Source organism: Ranitomeya variabilis, chromosome 1 (genome assembly GCF_051348905.1).
Source record: "Ranitomeya variabilis isolate aRanVar5 chromosome 1, aRanVar5.hap1, whole genome shotgun sequence".
NCBI lineage: Eukaryota > Metazoa > Chordata > Amphibia > Anura > Dendrobatidae > Ranitomeya > Ranitomeya variabilis.
The window spans coordinates 494,556,809-494,580,588 of NC_135232.1; the positions used below are offsets into that span (position 1 = coordinate 494,556,809).

The 23,780-nt window shown below is 42.0% G+C and overlaps 1 protein-coding gene across 1 annotated transcript in view; it reads right to left on the minus strand.

The window, feature by feature from the left end:
- Positions 1-23,780, minus strand: part of DGKQ (diacylglycerol kinase theta) — a 169,944-nt gene that overhangs the window by 62,744 nt on the left and 83,420 nt on the right. The window contains exons 7-9 of the mRNA XM_077251980.1: positions 20,446-20,514; positions 4,638-4,738; positions 1,668-1,891 (exon numbers count right to left, since the gene is read on the minus strand). Of these exons, the coding sequence (XP_077108095.1) occupies positions 1,668-1,891; positions 4,638-4,738; positions 20,446-20,514 (394 nt within the window). The remainder of the gene's footprint in view (positions 1-1,667; positions 1,892-4,637; positions 4,739-20,445; positions 20,515-23,780) is intronic.

The following is a 23,780-nucleotide window of genomic DNA, read 5'->3' on the forward strand; positions in this document are numbered from 1 at the left end:
TGTAGGTGGGAAAACTTCTTCTCCCCACTGCATATCTATATCTATCTATCTATCTATCTCTATGGGGCCTAGGATTGAGGACAGGATAGAGGATATACAGGTGCTTCTCACAAAATTAGAATATCATCAAAAAGTTTACTTATTTCAGTTCTTCAATGCAAAAAGTGAAACTCATTATATAGAGTCGCAACAAATAGAGTGATCTATTTCACGTGTTTATTTCTGTTAATTGGCTTACAGCCAATGAAAACCCAAAAGTCATTATCACAGTAAATTAGAATAATTTTGTAAAAAACACCTGCAAAGGCTTCCTCTGCATTTAAAAAGGTCTGTTTCAGTAGGCTCCACAATCATGAGGAAGTCTGCTGACTTGTCAGATGTCCAGAAGGCAGTCATTGACACACTCCACAAAGAGGGTAAGTCACAAAAGGTCACTGCTAAAGAAGCTGGCTGTTCACAGAGTGCTGTATCCAAGCATCTTAATGGAACATTGAGTGGAAGGAAAAAGTGTGGTAGAAAATGTTGCACAAGCAACTAGGATATCCACAGCCTGCCTTGAAAGGATTGTTAAGAAAAGGCCATTCAAAAATGTGGAGAGATTCACAAAGAGTGGTCTGCTGCTGGAGTCATTGTTTCAAGAGCCACCACATACAGACGTACCCAGGAAATTGGCTACTAGTGTCGCATTCCTTGTGTCAAGCCACTCATGACCAATAGACAACTCCAGAAGCATCATACCTGGGCCAAGGAGAAAAAGAACTGGACTGTTCAGTAGTCCATGGTGTTTTCAGATGAAAGTAAATGTTGCATTACATTTAAAAATCAAGGTCCCAGGGTCTGGAGGAAGAGTGGAGAGGCCACAATCCAAGCTGCTTGAGGTCTTGTGTGGTGAGCCATGTCATCTGCTGGTATAGGTCCACTGTGTTTTATCAAGACCAAATTCAGCGCAGACGTCTACCAGGAAATTTTAGAGCACTTCATGCTTCCCTCTGCCGACAAGCTTTTTGGAGATGGAAATGTCATTCTCCAGCAGGACTTGGCACCTGTCCACACTGCCAAAAGTACCAATACCTGGTTTATAAACAACAGTATCACCATTCTTGATTAGCCAGCAAACTCGCCTGACCTTAACCCCATAAAGAATCATGGAGTATTGTCAAGAGGAAGATGAGAGACACCAGACCCACAAAATGAAAACGAGCTGAAGGCTGCTATCAAAGGAACCTGGGCTTCCATAACATCTTAGCAGTGCCACAGGCTGATCACCTCCATTCCACGCCACATTGATGCAGTAACTGATGCAATAGGAGCCCCGACCAAGTATTGAGTGTATTTACTGAATATACATTGCAGTTGGGTCAACATTTCGGATTTTAAAATCATTTTTCAAGCTGGTGTTATAAAGTATTCTAATTTACTGAGATAATGACTTTTGGGTTTTCATTGGCTCTAATCATAATCATCAACATTAACAGAAATAAACACTTGAAACAGATCACTCTGTTTGTAATGACTATATAATACATGAGTCTCCCTTTTTGTACTGAAGAACTGAAATAAATTAACTTTTTGATGATATTTTAATTTTGTGAGAAGCACCTGTATGTATATATATACCATGATGTAGGTGGTTAGTTAGGCCACTGAACATCAGTACTGTAACCTACTTCATCCAGCCAGGATAAACTTTGATGACTTCTCGCTCCTTTGACTTTGCTCTGATTATCCAAGCCTCGGGTGTCGTTTCCTTGAACACAGAACTGCCTTTGCCATCATCTGTAGCTCCATTCCTGTTAATGATGTCATCAGACACCAATGTCTGCTGAGTCAGTGTCTGAAGTTCATAGTCCTGTGGATCATCAGGAATGTAAAAAGCCCTCAAAGAGGCTTCCTGCAAAATGGAAACCGAAAATGTTAAATTTCCATTGTATTTAAATGTAACTAGCCATTCATGTGCATCGCTAATAGTTTTAAAGTAACGTAAAATGGGTTTTCTGGTTTTGGAAACCTCTGCCCTCAGGTACACTTTATTTTATAAAAACAAAACTCGCTTTACTCACCCTCCCTGGGTCTAGCGCTGAATCTCCACCACCTACCATCACTTCCACAGTGCTGCAACCAATAACTGCACTCAGTGGCTCTGTGTGGCTTGTGCTGTCAACTTTGGAGAGCACCTGGACTCAGTTAGGCTGCGTGCATTTTCATTATTTTTTTCTGTGCGGATGTGTCAGGAAATCCTGATGCCAGCAAAGTAAAGGAGAATCCCGAGGTCTCATGCACACGTTGCTTATTTGGGACTGTCAGATTTTGTGCAGATTTAAGGATATGTTCACAAGTTGCGTTTTTGCTTTTTTATGCAAATTTTAAGCTGCCCCAGTATCAGAAAAAGGTATGAGATTTCAGAAATCTCATGCACACACATTGTTGTTTTTTTTCCTGACTGATTTGGAAAACTGCAGCATTTTTGAAAACTGTAGCAAGTGACTTCTTTCAGTCTTTTTTCACCTATATAAAGTATTGGTAAGTGCATAGTGGAAAAACTTTAAGTTAGTTGCATCACGATTTTTTGAGGGGCACTAAACTATCACATAAAGTCGCAGCAAAAAAACCGCTGTCAAACCTGCTTTTTGTAAGCAGTTTCTTTACTGCCAAGAAAGCAGGTTTTGCCTGTGGGAAAAAATGCAGCAAAAACTCAACGTGTCAACATAGCCTAAATCTTCAGCATATCAATTTTTTCAGCGTGTTTGCAGTGTTTTTGCACCCATTTACTTCAGTGAAATCAGTAAAAATTGCTCTAAAAACGCAGGTATAAAAATGACTTTGTATTTGCTGTATTTTTGCTCCAAAAAAAGCATGAGTGCTAATAAACAAAAACAAACACCAAGAGCAGCAGCGGAGAATCCAGAATTTCTGAACAACTTTAAAAATATATGTTAAATTATGAAACAAGATAAAACTTGCATATCATAAAAGGCACACCCAAAATAACATTAGAAAAACAAAAAAACTGAATTATCTTTATAATGACACGATTAGCTTACAAGCAAAACCAGACAGGATTTATAAACACTTAAAAAGCACAACAAAGTGAACAGAAAATGCCTCACAGCAATAATCTTTTAAAAACAAAACTATCCTTTTACATAATCTAACACACTTTAAAAGAAAAAGACGAGGAAAAAAAAATAGACTAAACACAGCCTAAACAAATACCCCACTGAATCCAAAGTATAAATATTTTGAGATATATCACAAGAGAGTTCAAAGGTAGCATGAAAATAGCAGAGAACACGAGAATATAATGGCAAGGGTACGCAACATTGGATACTTATGGTACATCAGTTCCAATGGAGAGTTCCAAAAAGGGTGCTGGCACATTGCAGTCTGCATTTTGGATAACAAACACATGTGCCAACAAATAATTAGATAAAGATGTGAATAACTTATTATATATCAGTCAAAATTAGCCATCTTCTCTACAGTACAGTGATGCTCATCCCACATCGTTACTGATGTCTGATGACGCTATTACTGGTGCCAATCCTGCCACTAGTTCTATGATCGTATATGAAATGTGGTATTAATGGAAACATAGTAAGATAATTAATAAAGAGAATTGCATTTCTATTTTCCAATACTATTTTTGGATGTGTCTTTATTAGCATGTTTGCTTCCTTTTTGAACAGTCTTATGAACTGCCCTCCAATAGCACAGTGCCGGCAAAAAATAAACTTTACATGTAAAATCCGTGTCATAATTTCACTTCTTAAAAGTGCACACAATGGGGGAGATAATCAAAAACTGTCTAATATCAAAACTGGCTTGCCCATAGACCCCAATCAATCAAAGCTCAGCTTTCACTTCTCAATACTAATTGTAACAAAATATTCATAATAAAACACTTGAATGTTAAGATTTTTTGGTTTTGATGACTGTTAAAGATTTTTTTTTCCCGGCACCTGTATAGTGATTAAATTACAAAATATCCCGATGGATACATTTACATGAGATCTCTTACATTTTAGTGTCCTGATATTTATTCTTTTAAAACTAAGTATTACTTGGTAGTGAATGAGTAAAAAGTTTCTGAATGAGTACTGGGTTTCTAAATGAGTCTAAGGGCTGGTTTACAAGAAGCAGTTTTTTGCTACATTTTCTCTGTCCATCCTTAAGAGTGGATAATACTTGGGATTTTACTGCATCAGAATGAAAGTTCTAAAATCTCATTCACATACTGCATGGAAAAAAAACAGCATGTCATTTATTTCAGTGTTTTAACTTCATTGTTTCTTTCTTTTAAAGGCTGAACATAAAAAAAAGAAAAACCTGTTCCAAAGAAAAACGCAAACTACCCCAGCTTCAATCACTAATGTGTAGAACAAGTGACATGAAAATAAGCTGCCATCTAGCAGCAGAAGTCATTAAACTGAGCATTCGTGAACGGCAGGACCCCTCATCAATAATCAATATGGACAAGTAGCCATTTTAAAAAGAATACATAAAAACAATTTAAAAGGATCACAGTATGACACTATCTTACTATTTTAACAGAATTAATTAGCAAAAAAAAATTAGAAGCTTGATGGTAGATATTCCATAACAATTGCAAGTAAAATGGGTAATCAGATTTAGTTTACCACGACTTCTTCACTTTTTGCAATTCTTGGAACAGAGATCATCCTAGGCTGATTCCGCTTTACTGCATCATGACCATCATATATCTTCAAACTCTGCTTGCCTAGAATAAAAAAAAATGAATTAAATGTAAAATGTATTAAACAGTCCTCTACATCATGCTGTTCACATTTTGCCATCACGAGACCAAGACGACACCTAACAACTGATCAACAGCATCATAGAATGTTAGAATTGAAAGTGACTTCAAGGGTCATCGTGCCCAACCCCCTGCTGAATGCAGGATTCACTAAACCATCTCAGACAGACATATGTCCAGCCCCTGTTTAAAGACATCCAATGAAGGAGAACTCACCTCCTCTCGTGGCAGCCTGTTCTGCTCATTGACCACCCTCACTGTCAAAAAGTGTTTCCTAATATCTAATCTGTATTTTCTCCCTTTCATTTTCATTCCATTGCTTATCGTGTTTCCATGTGCAAAGGAGAATAATGATGATCCCCCTACACTGTGACATTCCTTCAGATATTTGTAGACTGCTCTCCTCTTAGCCTTCTTTTTTGCAAGCTAAACATTCCCAAATCCTTTAACCGTTCCTTTTGGACATACTTTGTAGTCCGCTTACCATCCTGGTAGCTCTACTCTGAACTTGCTCCAGTTTTTCAATCTCTTTTTTAAAATGTTGTGCCCAGAACTGGACACAGTATTCCAAGATGAGGACTGAGCAGAGAGGAGTAGAGGGGGATAACTACTTCACATGTTCTATACGCTATGCTTCTCTTAATACATCCTAGATGTGTGTTTGCCTTTTTGTGCGGTTGCATCACACTGTTGTCTCATGTGCAGTCTGTTATCTATTAGTACACCCAGGTCTTTTTCACACGTGCTGTTGCTTAGTTGTATTCCTCCAGTTCTAGAGATGTAATTTTCATTTTTATTGCCCAGATGTAGAATCTTGCATTTCTCCCTGTTAAAATCCATTCTATTAGTCACTGCCAATTGATCAAGATTATCTAGATCCTTCTGAATCCTTTCTCTGTCTTCTCTAGTCTTCCCTATTCCTCCTAGATTAGCATTGTCTGCAAATTTGATTAGTTTACCTTTAGTTCCCTTATCTAGATCATTTAAAAAAATGTTGATCACCGGAGCCAGGACAGAGCCTTTTGGTACCCCACTTTTATCTAATTAGATGTGCAACCATTTATTACCACTCTTTGAGTACTATCACTGAGGCAGTTATGAATCTACCTAACCATAGCCTTGTCAATCCCATACTTGGTCATTTTTTCAATAGGGATAGTATGACATACTTTATGAAATGCTTTGCTGAAGTCGAGATGTACTATACCTACTGTATTTCCCTGATCCACCCAGTCAGTGATTTCTGCTTATGGATAATGTGCATTATTTTATTCCTCCGATGGCACAGTGAAGATTAGTTAATGTTACATTTGCTTTCTTTGAAATCACATATGCAAAACAGGAATTTAAAAGTTCGGTCTTCTCAACATCATTTTTTGACCACTTCATCCCCTTACATCCTATAAAAATCTTATAGCATCTTTGACTTTTCTTTTGCTTTTGACATACTCCAAGGATCTTTTCAGCTGCTTTTGGTCTGCCTTGTAAGCCTTACTTCATTACTAGCTTTAGCTCTTCTCATTACTAGCTTTAGCTCTTCTAACTCTTGCCCTTCATTCCCTGCATACAACATAACAAGTGCTTCTCACTAAATTAGAATATCATCAAAAAGTTAATTTATTTCAGTTCTTCAATACAAAAATTGTATATATATTATATACAGTTATTACAAACAGCCAATGAAAACCCAAAAGTCATTATCAGCAAATTACAATAATTAACAAAAAAAACCTGCAAAGGCTTCCTAAGCGTTTAAAAAGGTTCCTTAGTCTGTTTCCGTAGGCTCCACAATTATGGGAAAGACAGCTGACTTGACAGATGTACAGAAGGCAGTCATTGACACACTCCACAAGGAGGGTAAGCCACAAAAGGTCATTACTAAAGAAGCTGGCTGTTCACATAGTGCTGTATCCAACAATATTAATGGAAAATTGAGTGGAAGGAAAAAGTGTGGTAGAAATAAAGTGCACAAGCAACCGGGATAACCACAGACTTGAAAGGATTGTTAAGAAAAGGCCATTTGAAAATTTGGGGGAGATTCTCAAGGAGTGGACTGCTGCTGGAGTCATTGCTTCAAGAGCCACCACACACAGACATATCCAGGACATGAGCTACAAGTCTTGCATTCCTTGTGTCAAGCCACTCATGATTAATAGACAATGCCAGAAGGGTCTTACCTGGGCCAAGGAGAAATAGAACTGGACTGTTGCTCAGTGGTCCAAGCTGTTGTTTTCACATGAAAGTAAATTTTGCGTTTCATTTGGAAATCAAAATCTCAGACTCTGGAGGAAGAGTGGAGAGGTACACAATCCAAGCTGCTTGAGGTCTAGAGTGAAGTTTCCACAATTACTGATGGTTTGGGGAGCCATGTCGTCTACTGGTGTAGGTCCACTGTGTTTTATCAAGACCAAAGTCAGCGCAGCCATCTAACAGGAAATTTTTAGAGCACTTCACTCTTCCCTTCTGCCAACAAGCTTTTTGGATATGGAAATTTAATTCTCCAGCAGGACTTGGCACCTGTCCACACTGCCAAAAGTATCAATACCTGGTTTAAAAAGTCCAGTATCACTGTCCTTCATTGGCCGGCAAACTTGCCTGACCTTAACCTCATAGATAATCTATGGGGTAATGTCAAGAGGAAGATGACAGACTCCAGACCCAACAATTCAGAGGAGCTGAAGGCTGCTATCAAAGCAACCTGGGCTTCAATAACACCTCAGCAGTGCCACAGGCTGATCACCGCCATGCCATGCCGCATTGACCCAGTAACTGATGCAAAAGGAGCCCCGACCAAGTATTTAGTGTATTTACTGAACATACATTTCAGTAGGCCAATATTTCGGATTTTAAAATCATTTTTCAAGCTGGTGTTATAAAGTATTCTAATTTACTGAGATAATGACTTTTGGGTTTTCATTGGCTGTAAGCCATAATAATCAACATTAACAGAAATAAATACTTGAAATAGATCACTTTGTTTGTAATGACTATATAATATACAAGTTTCACTTTTTGTATTGAAGAACTGAAATAAATCAACTTTTTGATGATATTCTAATTTAGTGAGAAGCACTTGTACATTCTTCTTTAGATATGCCTCCCTCTATTTATATACATTTATTTTTTCCTTTTCAACAAGTGATTTGTTTTCATCCACCCTAGTCTCTTTAAATGCTTCCAATTCTTCCTTCTTTTCAGGATTGTTACCGATTTTGTGGTGAGAATTTCATTTAGCACAAACTCCCATCCTTCTTGGACATTTCTGTCCTATAGAACATCCAGCCATTGGACCTTCCCTACGCTCTGAGTCCATTAAAATCTGCTTTTCTAAAGTTCAACCTTAAAAATTTTGAATCCTCAATGGTCTTCCTCTTCTTGTACTCCAAAATTTGAGGATAGCAGGACTGCTGCCTCCTAAATTACCAGCCACCTTTACTCCCTCAACCATTTCCTCCCTGTTGTTAAGATTTAGGTCCAAGATGCCAGCTCCTCTTGTATTCTCTTCTACTTTTTGAAAGATAAAGTGGTCAGCAAGAGAAGATAAGAATTTTCTGGACCCAATACATTTGCATGAGAGAGATTCCCAACAAATATCTGGAAAGTTAAAATCTTCCATGATCACTATGTCATACTTTTTTGACAATAGAGACATGAGAGCAGAATGTTCTCATACCTAAGTGGCCATTGAGTTTAGTGTCACAGAATGTCATCAGCAAATCGCAACAGAGATACAGAGACACCGGAAAAATCACAGAAAGGCATAGAAGTGGATGTCCTTTGGCCACATCCCTCAATGATGACCGTTTCATTGTAAACAATGCCCTACGGAACGGGGTGATGAATGACACAACTCCAGGCACATTTAAAGGAGGTGAGAGATAGCCAAGTGTCACGTCAGACCACATCACCAGGCACAAGCATCATCATCATGCATCAGTAAGGGAACATCTATGCTTTACGAGGGACCAGTGGGCCACAGTGCTGTTCATTAATGAAAGTCGATTCATGCTGACCAGAAATGATGGCGGCAAACTATGTCAGAGACATCAAGGAGAGTGCTATGCATCAGTTTCTGTTGTCACCAGACAAGCCTTGTGTTACAGTATAGGAAGGTGTGCCTAGGCAATACAGAACTGCCCTACAAACCACTTGAATAACATCATTAATCCAGTCATTGTGCCTCTGCATGATCAACACAGGCCTAATTTCATCTTCATGGAAGACAAACTCCAGGTCATTGAGGTTGCATCATTTGGGAATGGCTGCTGTAGACTGGGATTCCGCAAATGGAGCGGCCTGCACTTTTTCCATATCTATATTCCAAAGAAAACCAGGATCAGCTGAGTCAAAGTGCACAGTCTCATAGCTCAGCACCCCAATACCTCAATGACCTGAGGGCCATCTTTCAAGAAGAGTGCGATGCCATGCGTCAGCAGACAATAACTATTTGTGAACAGCATGAGACGCCGTTGACAAGCTGTAATTGATGCTCAAGGCCACATGACAATTTATTGAGTCATTGATATTTTTGTTGGGGTATACCCATCACTGTTTGCTTTTGTTTCAATAAATTGTTTTAGACAAGGAAATCACCATTGCATGCTTTTACTTAAATGCACTACTTTCAAGATAAAATATCACTGTAGCGTGAACGACAGTATTGTATATGCTTAGTGGAATTAATCTTTGAATAAGCCTAGAAACAAAAGATAAAATACTACAACTAAGGCACCAATAAAGAAAAAAAATACCAATGTAGTAATTACACATTAAATTTTCACTAAGCTATGCTCTACATTCCCTTATTATTTAGTGACTAGCTGAAAAGAAAGATGGCATAAAGTAATAGTTTGAGGAAGGTTTTCATTTATTGATTTATTGAATGTGGGTACCATATCGACTTTTAAGGTGCATACCTCAATGGCAAGGTAGGGGTTTATCAATTTGGGACCTACTAGGTACGTCATAGGTTGCTTTATTTTGGATATAATTTATTCTGGTCTGCTAGATAGATAGACCCTGCTTCTGTGCTCACTTTGTTGCCTTGACCCTCTATCCTTCCTTTTGGAGATAATTTGTTATTGCTCTATTCAGGGAATATCTTAAAACTGTGGGAACTTGTTTGAACGACATCTTATTTGTATATTTTGTTATTTTTGTCTTATCACTTATGTCTATGAGGGTTTGATGTTTTTAATAGTTTAATAAAATGTATGTTTTATTGGATTATGCAGGTTTACGTCTCTGTAAACTGTTTTATAGTAATGTATACACTTGAATTCTACAATTTGTTAGTGTAACCTGTGATGGAATAAAAAATAGCCAAGGGTACTGTCACACTCTGCAACTTTCCAACGATCACGACCAGCGATACGACCTGGCCGTGATCATTGGAAAGTCGTTGTGTGGTCGCTGGAGAGCTGTCACACAGACAGCTCTCCAGCGACCAACGATGCATAATGCCCTGGGTAACCAGGGTAAACATCGGGTTACTAAGCGCAGGGCCGCGCTTAGTAACCCGATGTTTACCCTGGTTACCATCGTAAAAGTAAAAAAAAACAAACAGTACATACTCACATTCCGGTGTCCGTCAGGTCCCTTGCAGTCTGCTTCCCGCTCTGACTGACTCCCGGCCGTAAAGTAAAAGCAGAGCACAGCAGTGACGTCACCGCTGTGCTGTGCTTTACGGCTGGCCAGCGCTCACAGTCAGTGCGGGAAGCAGACGGCCAGGGACCTGACGGACATCAGAAGGTGAGTATGTACTGGTTTTATTTTTACATTTACAATGGTAACCAGGGTAAACATCGGGTTACTAAGCGTGGCCCTGCGCTTAGTAACCCGATATTTACCCTGGTTACCATTGTAAAACATTGCTGGCATCGTTGCTTTTGCTGTCAAACGCGACGATACACGCCGATCTGACGACCAAATAAAGTTCTGGACTTTCAGCAATGACCAGCGATATAACAGCGGGATCCAGATCGCTGCTGCGTGTCAAACACAACGATATCGCTATCCAGGACGCTGCAACGTCACAGATCGCTATCGTTATCGTTGCAAAGTCGTTTAGTGTGAAGGTACCTTTAGCCATTAAAAGGTATCATCCAAAAAGATTGATTGATTCCCCTCAACTGCCTATCCAGTGCAGGAGAAGGGGAGATGTGTGGGGGCTTACTGGGAGAAGTGAATGAGAAGGGCTTCTAAGGTCACACTTTCTTCTGTGTGGCCTTCGAAACCTCCCCCCCTTTATCAACCTATCTCACTAAACAGACACAGACAAGTAGCAATGACTATGACTTAATTTAGTATATTTTGCATGATTTTACGGTTGGGGCGGAACCTACAAAAGCTTTGTTTTGTTCTATTCCAGTTATCTGTATCTGTGCGACATTATTCTTAATACTATTACTACTATGCACTCAACACATTGAGGCTGTGTGCACACGTTGCTGATTTTTCACATTTTTTTCGCGATAAAAACACTATAAAACTGCAAAAAAACAGCATACAATATGCATCCCATCATGTAGAATGAATTCCGCAATTTTTGTGCACATGATGCTTTTTTTTTTTTTTTCGCAAAAAAAAAAAGCATCGCGGTAAAAAACGCAGCATGTTCATTAATTTTGCGTTTTTTTTGCGGATTTCCCACTATAAAATGCATTGGGAAATGTCCGTGAAAAAACGCACCAAAAACGTGGCAAAAACGCATGCAGATTTCTTGCAGAAAATTTCAGGTTTTTCTCAGGAATTTTCTGCAAGAAATCCAGAACGTGTGCACATAGCCTTACAATTGTTCCTGCTAATGATTTATTGGAAATCAAAACTTCAACATTTGCTGTATCCATAATGTATCTAATCCTTTATTTGGTTTAAAAATATTAAAAAGGTCTGGATGCTACCAGGACCCTTATCCCAGTTTCTAACAGTCTATTTCCTCTGAGGGCAAATCTCGGGAAGCAGTCTGTTAATAACTTTAGATCTGATATTATTAACTATATCTGCCATCAAAATCCTCATGTCTTTGGCTTGCCTAAACTTCGTAAATTTTGTAAATAAGATGTTAATAAGGAATCCATAAAACCACATTCCTGGAATATCTGATTGCACTGCATTAATTGCTCAAGCCATTTCATGAGCAGATTTAGTACGCAGCATTACAGCTGTCTGAAAAGTCAAACCGAGACTTGTTCAACTACCTAATTAAAGAGAAATCAGGTGGTTAACCTCCAATACGGCATGGGCCTGCACAAGGACAAAAGCTGAGGTGTTTAATATTTAGCATCTAGGCAGACAACACTCCGCATTTCTAAACAGCACTTTGCATCTATTAATAATTGATGTAAAAGGCTTTTCTACAACGGACATTTGTACTTTGAAAAAAAAAGTTGGAATCTGGAGAGGAAAATGATCATAAGCCAAAGTGTACCAAAATGCTCCAGAATGGAACCAAGAAGTATACAGAGTTGAATCAGAATAGATCAGGTAGACAAATGACAAACAAATCCCCCTCACCCCCATATATCTACCAAATCCACTTCAGAGCCTAAATGTCTGTGACAAAGTGGAAGTGATCTATAGATTAGTTATATGTAATGCACCGGTATTTTCCTTACAGCTAAAATTAGAAACAATTCCCTGCAAGAACATTTACTATGCTTAAAAGGATTTCCGGACACACACAAAGGATGTGGAGGGTTCTAGGAAACTAATCCAAGGTCTACTACACATCTCAGCTAGAGCCTTTCCTGTGCCTAACTATTTCTAAATTAATTTCCTTCCACTTTTTATGTACATTTATAGGCACGGGACGATTAGGATTGTTACTAGGTTTTTGTTTGCAGGGTTTACCTCTCGCTTTTATTGGAGCTATAGGAAATCCTGCTCTACGTCTTATGTTAGACAAGACCTGCCATGAACTCTGGAAAATACGGCCAGACAGGATACTTAAAGAATATTCATAAAGTTAACAATCAAAACTTCTTGACCGTTTGTAAAAAAAAAAAATATATAACGGGGTGTAAAACAATTATTTATTTCTAACATTCATTTTTTTTAAACATTCCTACCAACAAACTGATTTCAATACATTAGGTTATTGTGTGTGTATGGTATATATAGAGATATTCGCACAGAACTAAGGATGAAGTGGACACTCCAGATTATTGCATCGTCAAATGTGATGGATCTGCAGGATTAGGAAACTTTAGCAGCAATATAATCCATGCCTCTTGTAAAAGAAACCACAAGACTTTTCTGAAGAACTTAAATGACGTCTAATGACAAGCAGAGACTGCTCTAATTATAAAAGAATGAACATACAAAATACTAAAAAAAAAGAAGCTGAGAACAAAACAACTTTAAAATCCACTAACAGAACTTAACCTCGGCACGATTTGATGCGGGATCACATGCTGAGCCCATATCTTTCCCCCTTTCCCCGCACATGATGGATGATTTAATCAACCATCATGTGCCTTTAAAGGGAACCTGTCACCCCCAAAATGGCTGGTGAGGTAAGCTCACCGGCATCAGGGGCTTATCTATAGCATTCTGTAATGCTGTAGATAAGCCCCCGAGGTATCCTGAAAGAGGAGAAAAAGACGTTAGATTATACACTCGCCGGGCCTCTCTTACCTTTCCGGCGCCTGCGCACTGCAGTACTTTGCTCTGCCCTCAACAGGGCAGACAAAGTACGCCTGCGCCGGAGCCGCGGCGTAAAGACCCGAAGAGGACGTCATGGAATGAAGATGGGAGGCGCCGGAGCGGACCGGAGACACCCATCCGACCGGACCGCAGCGGGACCGCCCCTGGGTGAGTATAATCTAACGTCTTTTTCTCCTCTTTCAGGATACCTCGGGGGCTTATCTACAGCATTACAGAATGCTGTAGATAAGCCCCTGATGCCGGTGAGCTTACCTCACCAGCCATTTTGGGGGTGACAGGTTCCCTTTAACAACTCCGGGTTGAACGGCGCTCCACCCACCGCTGCTAACCTGCTAAATCCCTCTGTCAATCTCTGACAGATGTATTTAACACACGCCGACAGGGATCGGCATCATTTCACGCTCCCATATCTCGGGGCGCCGATGGGTTGCATTGACAACCAGGGATCTGCTGAAAACCCCTTGCCTGTTATTATGATCCACCTGTGAATGCTAGCCTGTGGCTGGCTTTCATAGGAGATTGTGATTTCTGTTATACATAGTAGTGCTGAAGCACTGCTATGCATAGCACAAGCGATCGGGCAATCGCAGCTTTAAGTCCTCTCAAAAAACAATTAAATACAGTAAAAAAAAAAAGCTCAAAAAACAATTAAAAGACACAAAAGTTAAAATCATACCCAATTCGCCCCATTAAAAATAAAACACTTTAAAAAAATATATAAATTTTTAGTATTGCTGCGTTAAGAAAAGTCTAATGTATCAAAATATAAAAAAAACTAGATGGTGGCCCGATTCTAACACATCGGGTATTCTAGAATATGTATGTAGTTTATTTATGAAGATTTCAGAATAATGCAATGAATACACAGGATTCGGCCGGCCACGCGCGCCCAATTTGTGAAGCGTGATTTAAATTCCACTCCAATTCGCGGCAGGACTGCGTCTGTCGCTGATTGTTCACGGCTGGCCGCATAGGATATAGCACAGCCCGCATAGGATATAGCACAGCCCGCATAGGATATAGCACAGCCCGCATAGGATATAGCACAGCCCGCATAGGATATAGCACAGCCCGCATAGGATATAGCACAGCCCGCATAGGATATAGCACAGCCCGCATAGGATATAGCACAGCCCGCATAGGATATAGCACAGCCCGCATAGGATATAGCACAGCCCGCATAGGATATAGCACAGCCCGCATAGGATATAGCACAGCCCACATAGGATATAGCACAGCCCACATAGGATATAGCACAGCCCACATAGGATATAGCACAGCCCACATAGGATATAGCACAGCCCACATAGGATATAGCACAGCCCACATAGGATATAGCACAGCCCACATAGGATATAGCACAGCCCACATAGGATATAGCACAGCCCACATAGGATATAGCACAGCCCACATAGGATATAGCACAGCCCACATAGGATATAGCACAGCCCACATAGGATATAGCACAGCCCACATAGGATATAGCACAGCCCACATAGGATATAGCACAGCCCACGCAGTATGGAACACAGCCACGTAGTATATAGCACAGCCCAAGCAGTATATAGCACAGCTACATAGTATATAGCACAGCCACGCAGTATATAGAACAGCTACATTGTATATAGAACAGCCACGTAGCATATAGCACAGGCCACGTAGTATATAGCATAGCTACGTAGTATATAGCACAACCAACATAGTATATAGCACAGCCCACGCAGTATATAGCACAGCTACGTAGTATATAGCACAGCCACGTAGTATATTGCACAGCCACGTAGTATATTGCACAGCCACGTAGTATATTGCACAGCCACGTAGTATATTGCACAGCCACGTAGTATATAGCACAGCCCACGTAGTATATAGCACAGCCCACGAAGTATATAACAGCCAACGTAGTATATAACACAGCCCACGTATTATGTAGCAATGTGGGCACCATATCCCTGTTAAAAAAATAATTAAAATAAAAATGAGTTATATACTCCCCTTCCGGCAGCCCACGGCTGTAGCACAGGTGTTTAGCGATGCTCCTCGCGACGCTCCGTTCCCAGTAATGCCTTGCGGCAATAACCAGTGATGATGTAGCGCTTCGTCATCTGGGGTCATTGCCGCAATGCATTCTTGGGACCGGAGCGTGGCGAGGAGTGGGAAAGGCTGCCGCGGACGCCGGAAGGTGAGAATATAATGTGTTTTTTTTTATTATTATTTTTTAACATTATATGTTTTTACTATTGATGCTGCATAGGCAGCATCAATAGTAAAAAGTTGGTCACACTCAGAGGGTTAATGACAGTGTTAACGGACTGCTAAAACGCTATGTGGGTGCTGACTGGAGGGGAGTAGGGAGGGGCCAATTCACAGCCGGACTGTGCCTGTCGCTAATTGGTCGCGGCCGGCTGGGCGCGACCAATCAGCGACGTGGGATTTCTGTTACAGAGACAAACAGACGGAAGTGGACAATTATATATACCGTATATACTCGAGTATAAGCCGAGATTTTCAGACCAAATTTTTGGGCTGAAAGTGCCCCTCTCAGCTTATACTCGAGTCACGGTCGGCGGCAGGGTAGGCGGGTGAGGGGGAGAGAGGTCTGAGGCATACTTACCTGCTTCCGGGGCTCCTGGCGCTCCCCCTGCCTGTCCCACGGTCTTCGGGTGCCGCAGCTCTTCCCCTGTTCAGCGGTCACGTGGGACCGCTCATTAAAGTTATGAATATGGACTCCACTCCCATAGGGGTGGAGCCGCATATTCATTTCTCTAATGAGCGGTAACGGTGACCGCTGACAGAGGAAGAGGCCGCGGCACCCGAAGACCAGCTGTCCGGGAGAAGGAGACAGGGACGCCGGGAGCAGGTAAGTATTATATATTCACCTGTCCGCGTTCCACACGCCGCTCCGTCTTCCCGTCCTCTTGCTCTGACTGTTCAGATCAGAGGGTGCGATGACGTACTAGTGTGCGCGCCGCCGTCTGCCTGAACAGTCAGTGCGGAGAGACGCCGAGACGAGACGCTGAGGCGCTGCGGGCAGCAAGAGAGGTGAGTATGTCATTTTTTTTTATTGCAGCAGCAGCATTATAGATGCACAGCTTTCTATGGCACAACTATGGGGCAACAATGAACGGTGCAGAGCATTCTATATGGGGCACAGCTTTCTATGGCACATCTATGGGGCAATAATGAACGGTGCAGAGCATTATATATGGCACAGCTTTCTATGGCACATCTATGGGGCAATAATGAACGGTGCAGAGCATTCTATATGGCACAGTTTTATATAGAGTATCTATGGGGCCATAATGAACGGTGCAGAGCATTCTATATGGCACAGCTTTATAAGGAGCATCTATGGGGCCATAATGAACGGTGCAGAGCATTATACATGGCACAGTTTTATATGGAGCATCTATGGGGCCATAATGAACGGTGCAGAGCATTCTATATGGCACAGCTTTATATGGAGCATCTATGGGCCCATAATGAACGGTGCAGAGCATTCTATATGGCACAGCTTTATGTGGAGCATCTATGGGACCATAATGAACGGTGCAGAGCATTATATATTGCACAGCTTTATATGGAGCATCTATGGGGCCATAATGAACGGTACAGAGCATTCTATATGGCACAGCTTTATGTGGAGCATCTATGGGGCCATAATGAACGGTGCAGAGCATTATACATGGCACAGTTTTATATAGAGCATCTTATGGGGCAATAATAAAATGTATGGAGCATTATATGTGGCACAGCTTTATGTGGAGCATCTATGGGGCAATAATAAAATGTATGGAGCATTATATGTGGCACAGCTTTATATGGAGCATCTATGGGGCAATAATGAACGGTATGGAGCATCTATTTTTATTTTTGAAATTCACCGGTAGCTGCTGCATTTCCTACCCTAGGCTTATACTCGAGTCAATAAGTTTTCCCATTTTTTTGTGGCAAAATTAGGGGGGTCGGCTTATACTCGGGTCGGCTTATACTCGAGTATATACGGTATATAGATGAATCCAATAGTTAAATTGCGTAATGAAAAACAACCATCAGGATAACATTTCTTTGGCCGCCACAACATTGCAATAAAATACAGCAAAAAATTAAAATGGCAACAAAAGCAAACTTATCATACAAATATTTGAAATTTCAAAAAGACTTGCGTTTATTTATGAAAAAAATGGAAATTTGGCAAAAAAAAAATTTTTGTAATTTTCAAACTTAATTTTTGTGCCCTTAAATCAGAGAGTCGTGTCACACAAAATAGTTTTGTTTTTTGGTTTTTTTTGGGGGGACCACATCACATCTGAAATGACTTTGAGGGGTCAATATGACAATGTACCAAAAAGTGACACCATTCTAAAAACTGCACCCCTCAAGGTGCTCAAAACCACATTCAAGAGGTTTAATAACCCTTCAGGTGCTTCACAAGAACTAAAACAATGTGGAAGGAAATAAATAACATTTAACTTTTTTCACAAAAAATTTACTTTAGACCCAAACTTTTTTATTTTCTCATGGGTATCAGGAAAAAATGGACCACAAAATTTGTAGCGCAATTTCTCCTGAATACACAGATATTCCATATGTGGGGAAAATCCACTGTTTGGGCACATGGCAGGGCTCAGAAGGGAGGGAGCATCGTTTGACTTTTTGAAAAATTGGCTGGAATTGATGGCGGGCACCATATCGCGTTTGGAGACCCCCTGATGTGCTTAAACAGTGGAAACCCCCCAATTCTAACTCCAAACCTAACACCGCCCTAAATCCAACCCTAACCCAACACATCCCTAAACACCACCCTAACCCTTATTACAACCCTAATTACAACCTTAACCACATCCCTAACCCCAACACATCCCTAACCCCAACACATCCCTAACCCCAACCGCAAAGAATGGAAAAAAATTCCATTTTATACTATTATTTTTATCTAAGGGGGTGACAAAGCACGGTTTGATTTCCTTCTTTTTTAATTTTGATCACTGTGATATCAAAATGAACCAAAAGGAAAAATCTCATACTGTTGCCAGGTATCAGCTGGCAGATCTCAGCGGGCGCGCTGCTCATGCACCCACTATTTTCTTCCAGGAAGATGACGTGACGGGCCAGAACAGGTGGATCCAGGAATGATACCGCTGGGGGCTCGAGGGACCCCATTTCTCTCCTCTGGTATACTAGATCATATCAGATGAGAGTGAAATGAATAGAAAAATCTGAATTTTTTTGTGATTGCCAGGGGACGGCAAAAAACAACCTGAATCATGTTCTCCGGGGTCTCAGCTACCCCCGGTAGCTGAGACCACGGAGATTTTCCGACACTGGAGGGCGCTATACACTTATTTCTCAGCACGGTTGAGAAATAAGGCCCCTGAACTGCCACCGTTAAAAGGCGTATCGGAGGTCGCTAAGGGGTTAATGCACATTGTGGGCTAAAGTATGTGTGCCCATCTACCAGTGATACATGTGACCACTTTTAGGTGATAAGCTTATACTAAACAGATGACTTTTCTTTCAGCCTCAAATATTGTTCACTAGAACAGAGTATAGTTGGATCCTACTGTTGCGATTATAGCACAATTACCGCATTTTTCGGACTACAAGACGCACTTTTTTACTCAAAAAATGTGGAGGCAAATGGGGGGTACATCTTATAGTCCGGACGAACAGGCTCTGGCTGTGGTGGGGAGGTGGGGGAGCAGCATCGGCGGAGTAGCGGGTCACAGGAGGCTGAAGCCGGCGGCTCCGGCTAACTCTTGTGCCCACTGCTAAAGAGAAGTGAATAGTCACTGGACTCCATACCCATGGGCGTGGAGGTCAATGAATATTAATTTCTCTTTAATAAAAGTATCTTGGTATGATTGGCCCCCAATCCTCCGGTCATGGTATTCATGCCCCATCCTTATGATTGGACCCCCACCCCCATCCTGGCATGCATGGCCCCATCAGAAAACATTAAAAAATAAAAAACCATTACACTTACCTTTGCAGCGCTCCCTCGCACCACCCTGCTCAGTTGCCAGCAACTGCTTTATGCTTGTAAGCGGCGCATGGCAGGGACATCATGCGCTGCTCACAAGCAGCACATCTGCTGGAATACTCACTGCTCTGCATGCTGGGACTGTGCGTGCAGAGAGCAGTGAGCATTCTTTAGTAGCGCGCACAGTGTCAGCCGCAGGCTCCCTGCTGCTGCTGGCGGTCACATGTGCTGCTACTTAAGAGAAATGAATATTCATCTCTCTCCATGTCCAGAGAGGTGAATATTCAATTCTCTTAAGTAGCGGCATACGTGACAGCCGGCAGCAGCAGGAAGCCTGCGGCTGACGCTGTGCGCGCTGCTGAAGAGCAGTTGTTGGCATCGGAACAAGATGCTGCGAGGAAGTGCCGGGAAGGTAAGTGTAATAGTTTGGTTTTGTTTTAATGTTTTCTGATGGGGCCATGCATACCAGGACCGGGATGGGGGCCAATTCTACCAGAATAGGAATGGGGCCATGCATACTTGGACAAGATGAGGGTCCTGCATAACAGGATAGGGATGGGGCCATACATACTAGGATGAGATGGGGGCCTGCGTACCAGGATAATGATGGGGACATGCATACTCGTACGAGACGGGGGCCCTGCATACCAAGATGGGGGCTATACATACTAGGATGAGATGGGGGCCCTGCTTACTAGGATAGGGATGGGGCCATCATTTCTGCCAGGATAGGGATGGGGCCATCATTTCTGCCAGGATAGAGATGAGGGGGGGCATTCCTACCAGTACAGGGATGAGGGGGACCCTTCCTACCAGGATAGGGATGAGGGGGCCATTCACACCAGGATAGGGATGAGGGGGGCATGTGTATAAGGATGGGGATGAGGGGACCATATATACCAGGATAGGGGATATTAAGTACAGAATTGACAACATTTTTTACTTCAATTTTTTTTCCTAATTTCCTCCTCCAAAACCCTAGGTGTGTCTTATGGTGCGAAAAATACTGTAAATAACATACCTGAATCTGTAGACGTAGGTGTTTCCTTTATTGGTCCTTGTGTTGGTGCATCTGTTTCATTATCATCATCTGTCAATATAAAAATAAATATTTAATTAGTATTTTATATTTTGCAAACCCCTATACTACAATCACTGGTGAAAGCAAGTTCACAGTGTGTGTGGCTTTGCCAATACATCTGAAGATTTACAATACATGTGTTATGAAGACAAAATGAAATGTATAGGGAGTTTAAACTACAAGTTTTTTTAGGGTAGTGTCACACAGTACCATTTTGATCGCTACGACGGCACGATCCGTGACGTCGCAGCGATCGTATGATTATCGCTCCAGCGTCGTAGACTGCTATCACACGTTGCAATCACGGCGCTGGAGCGATGCCGAAGTCCCCGGTAACCAGGGTAAACATCGGGTAACTAAGCGCAGGGCCGCGCTTAGTAACCCGATGTTTACCGTGGTTACCAGCGTAAAAGTAAAAAAAAAACAAACAGTACATACTTACATTCTGGTGTCTGTCCCCGGCGTTCTGCTTCTCTCCACTGTGTAAGCGCCATAGCCGGCAAGCACAGCGGTGACGTCAGACGTCACTGATGTGCTCGCTTTCCGGCTGGCAGACGCTCACACAGTGGAGAGAAGCTGAGACGCCGGGGACAGACACCAGAATGTAAGTATGTACTGTTTGTTTTTTTTTTACTTTTACGCTGGTAACCACGGTAAACATCGGGTTACTAAGCGCGGCCCTGCGCTTAGTTACCCGATGTTTACCCTGGTTACAAGCGAACACATCGCTGGATCGCTGTCACACACAACGATCCAGCGATGTCAGCGGGTGATCAAGCGACGAAAGAAAGTTCCACACGATCTGCTACGACGTACGATTCTCAGCAGGATCCCTGATCGCTGCTGCGTGTCAGACACTGCGATATCGTAACGATATCGCTAGAACGTCACGAATCGTACCGTCGTAGCGATCAAAATGGTACTGTGTGACAGTACCCTTTTTTAGGCAGAAAGTGATTGTGTACAATGAGATTAAAGGGAATCGGTCACCAGGTTTACTGCCACCTAATCTAAGAAAAACAATGTGGACAGAGACCTTGATTGCAGAGATATGTCACTTAAGGTACCGTCACATTTAGCGACGCTGCAGCGATCTAGACAACGATGCCGATCGCTGCAGTGTCGCTGTGTGGTCGCTGGAGAGCTGTCACACAGACAGCTCTCCAGCGACCAACGATGCCGAAGTCCCCGGGTAACCAGGGTAAACATCGGGTTACTAAGCGCAGGGCCGCGCCTATTAACCCGATGTTTACCCTGGTTACCAGTGTAAATGTAAAAAAAAAAAAAAAACACTACATACTTACATTCCGATGTCTGTCGCGTCCCCCGGCGTTCTGCTTCCCTGCACTGTGAGCGCCGGCCGTAAAGCAGAGCGGTGACGTCACCGCTGAGCCCTGCTTTACGGCCAGCTGACGCTGACACAGTGCAGGGAAGCAGAACGCCGGGGGACGCGACAGACATCAGAAGGTGAGTATGTAGTGTTTTTTTTTTTTTTTACATTTACACTGGTAACCAGGGTAAATATCGGGATACTAAGCGCGGCCCTGCGCTTAGTAACCCGATGTTTACCCTGGTTACCAGTGAAGACATCGCTGGATCGGTGTCACACACACCGATCCAGCGATGTCAGCGGGTGACCCAGCGACGAAATAAGGTGCTGGCCTTCTAGCTCCGACCAACGATGTCACAGCAGGATCCTGATCGCTGCTGCGTGTCAAACACAACGATATCGCTATCCAGGACGCTGCAACGTCATGGATCGCTAGCGATATCGTTGTTAAGTTGTTCAGTGTGAAGGTACCTTTAAGCTGGCCATACACATTAAAGGGACTCTTGGCACAGAATCACTGTTGAAACCAAGTACAGGCGCTCGGTGCTTGACAATGTGGTCAAACAATTATGTATACCTTCCAACCTGCTTGTTTTCCATCTATTTCCAAACTTCTCTAGCACTATGAAGCCAAAGCTGTCAAAGAAAAGTGGGGAGGGGTGGAGAGAGGGAAAACAAGCTGATGGGAAGGTGTATTTAAATGATTGGTCCCCAGTATAATGCGCCGAGGGCCTGTACTTTGTTTAGCACAGAATGACTGTTGAAACAGAGTTCCTTTAAATGACTGTTGGCTGACCGATGCTTCAGCTTGATCATCCTGCTGACAGCCATCTCAACAGAAACTCTTTCATTCATAGGAGCGCTCATTCGCCGAGCATTCCTGTGTGCTTTATAAGAAAGTTGCCAGCTGACAGTCCGTAATTGAACAAGCCTGATCTCCCCTGACGTTCAGTTGGCTGGCGCCCTTATACACATATTGTAAGGTGAACCAGTCAATCTAATGTGCACTGTGGCTTTTACTGGACCTTTTGCAGTAGGTTTCACAAAATCACTCTTTTACCAGCAGGAGATTACTACTAAAGTACTAGAAAGCCTTCTGAATGTAGTAACTCTGTACAACATCGCCCTCCCACCACTGCTTGGCAGCTTCTGTGTACACTGTGCATATGCAGAAAGCTGTTGATCAGTGATGTAGGCAGAGTTATATGCATTGTATTCCAAACCCAAGTAGTAGGGCCAAGAGGCATCATTAGGCCCAGTCATACAGTGGGAAAAATAAGTATTTGATACACTGCCGATTTTGCAAGTTTTCCCACCTAGAAAAGAATAAAGAGGTCTGTAATTTTTGAGAAAGGTACACTTCAACGGTGAGAGACAGAATCTTATAAAAAAAAGAAAAAAACATAAAATCACATTGTATGATTTTACCTAATTAATTTACATTTTAGTGCATGAAATAAGTATTTGGTACAATAGCAAAACAGAACTTAATATTTGGTACAGAAGCCCTTGTCTGCAATTACAAAGGTCAGACATTTCCTGCAGTTCTTGACAAAGTTTGCATAATCTGCAGCAGGGATTTTGGCCCACTCCTCCATACAGATCTCCAGATCTTTCAGGTTTCAGGGCTGTCACTGGGCAACATTGAGTTTCATCTCCTTCCAAAGATTTCTGTTGGGTTCAGGTCAGGATACTGGCTAGGCTCCAGGATCTTGAAATGCTTCTTATGGAGCCACTCCTTAGTTGCCTTGGCTATGTGTTTCGGGTCATTGTCATGCTGAAAAACTCAGCCACAACCCATCTTCAATGTTCTCAATGAGGGAACGAGGTTGTTGGCCAAAATCTCGCGATACATGACCCCATCCATCCTCCCTTCAATACAGTGCAGTCGTTCTGTTCCCTTTGCAGAAAAGCATCCCAAAATATGATGTTTCCACCACTATGC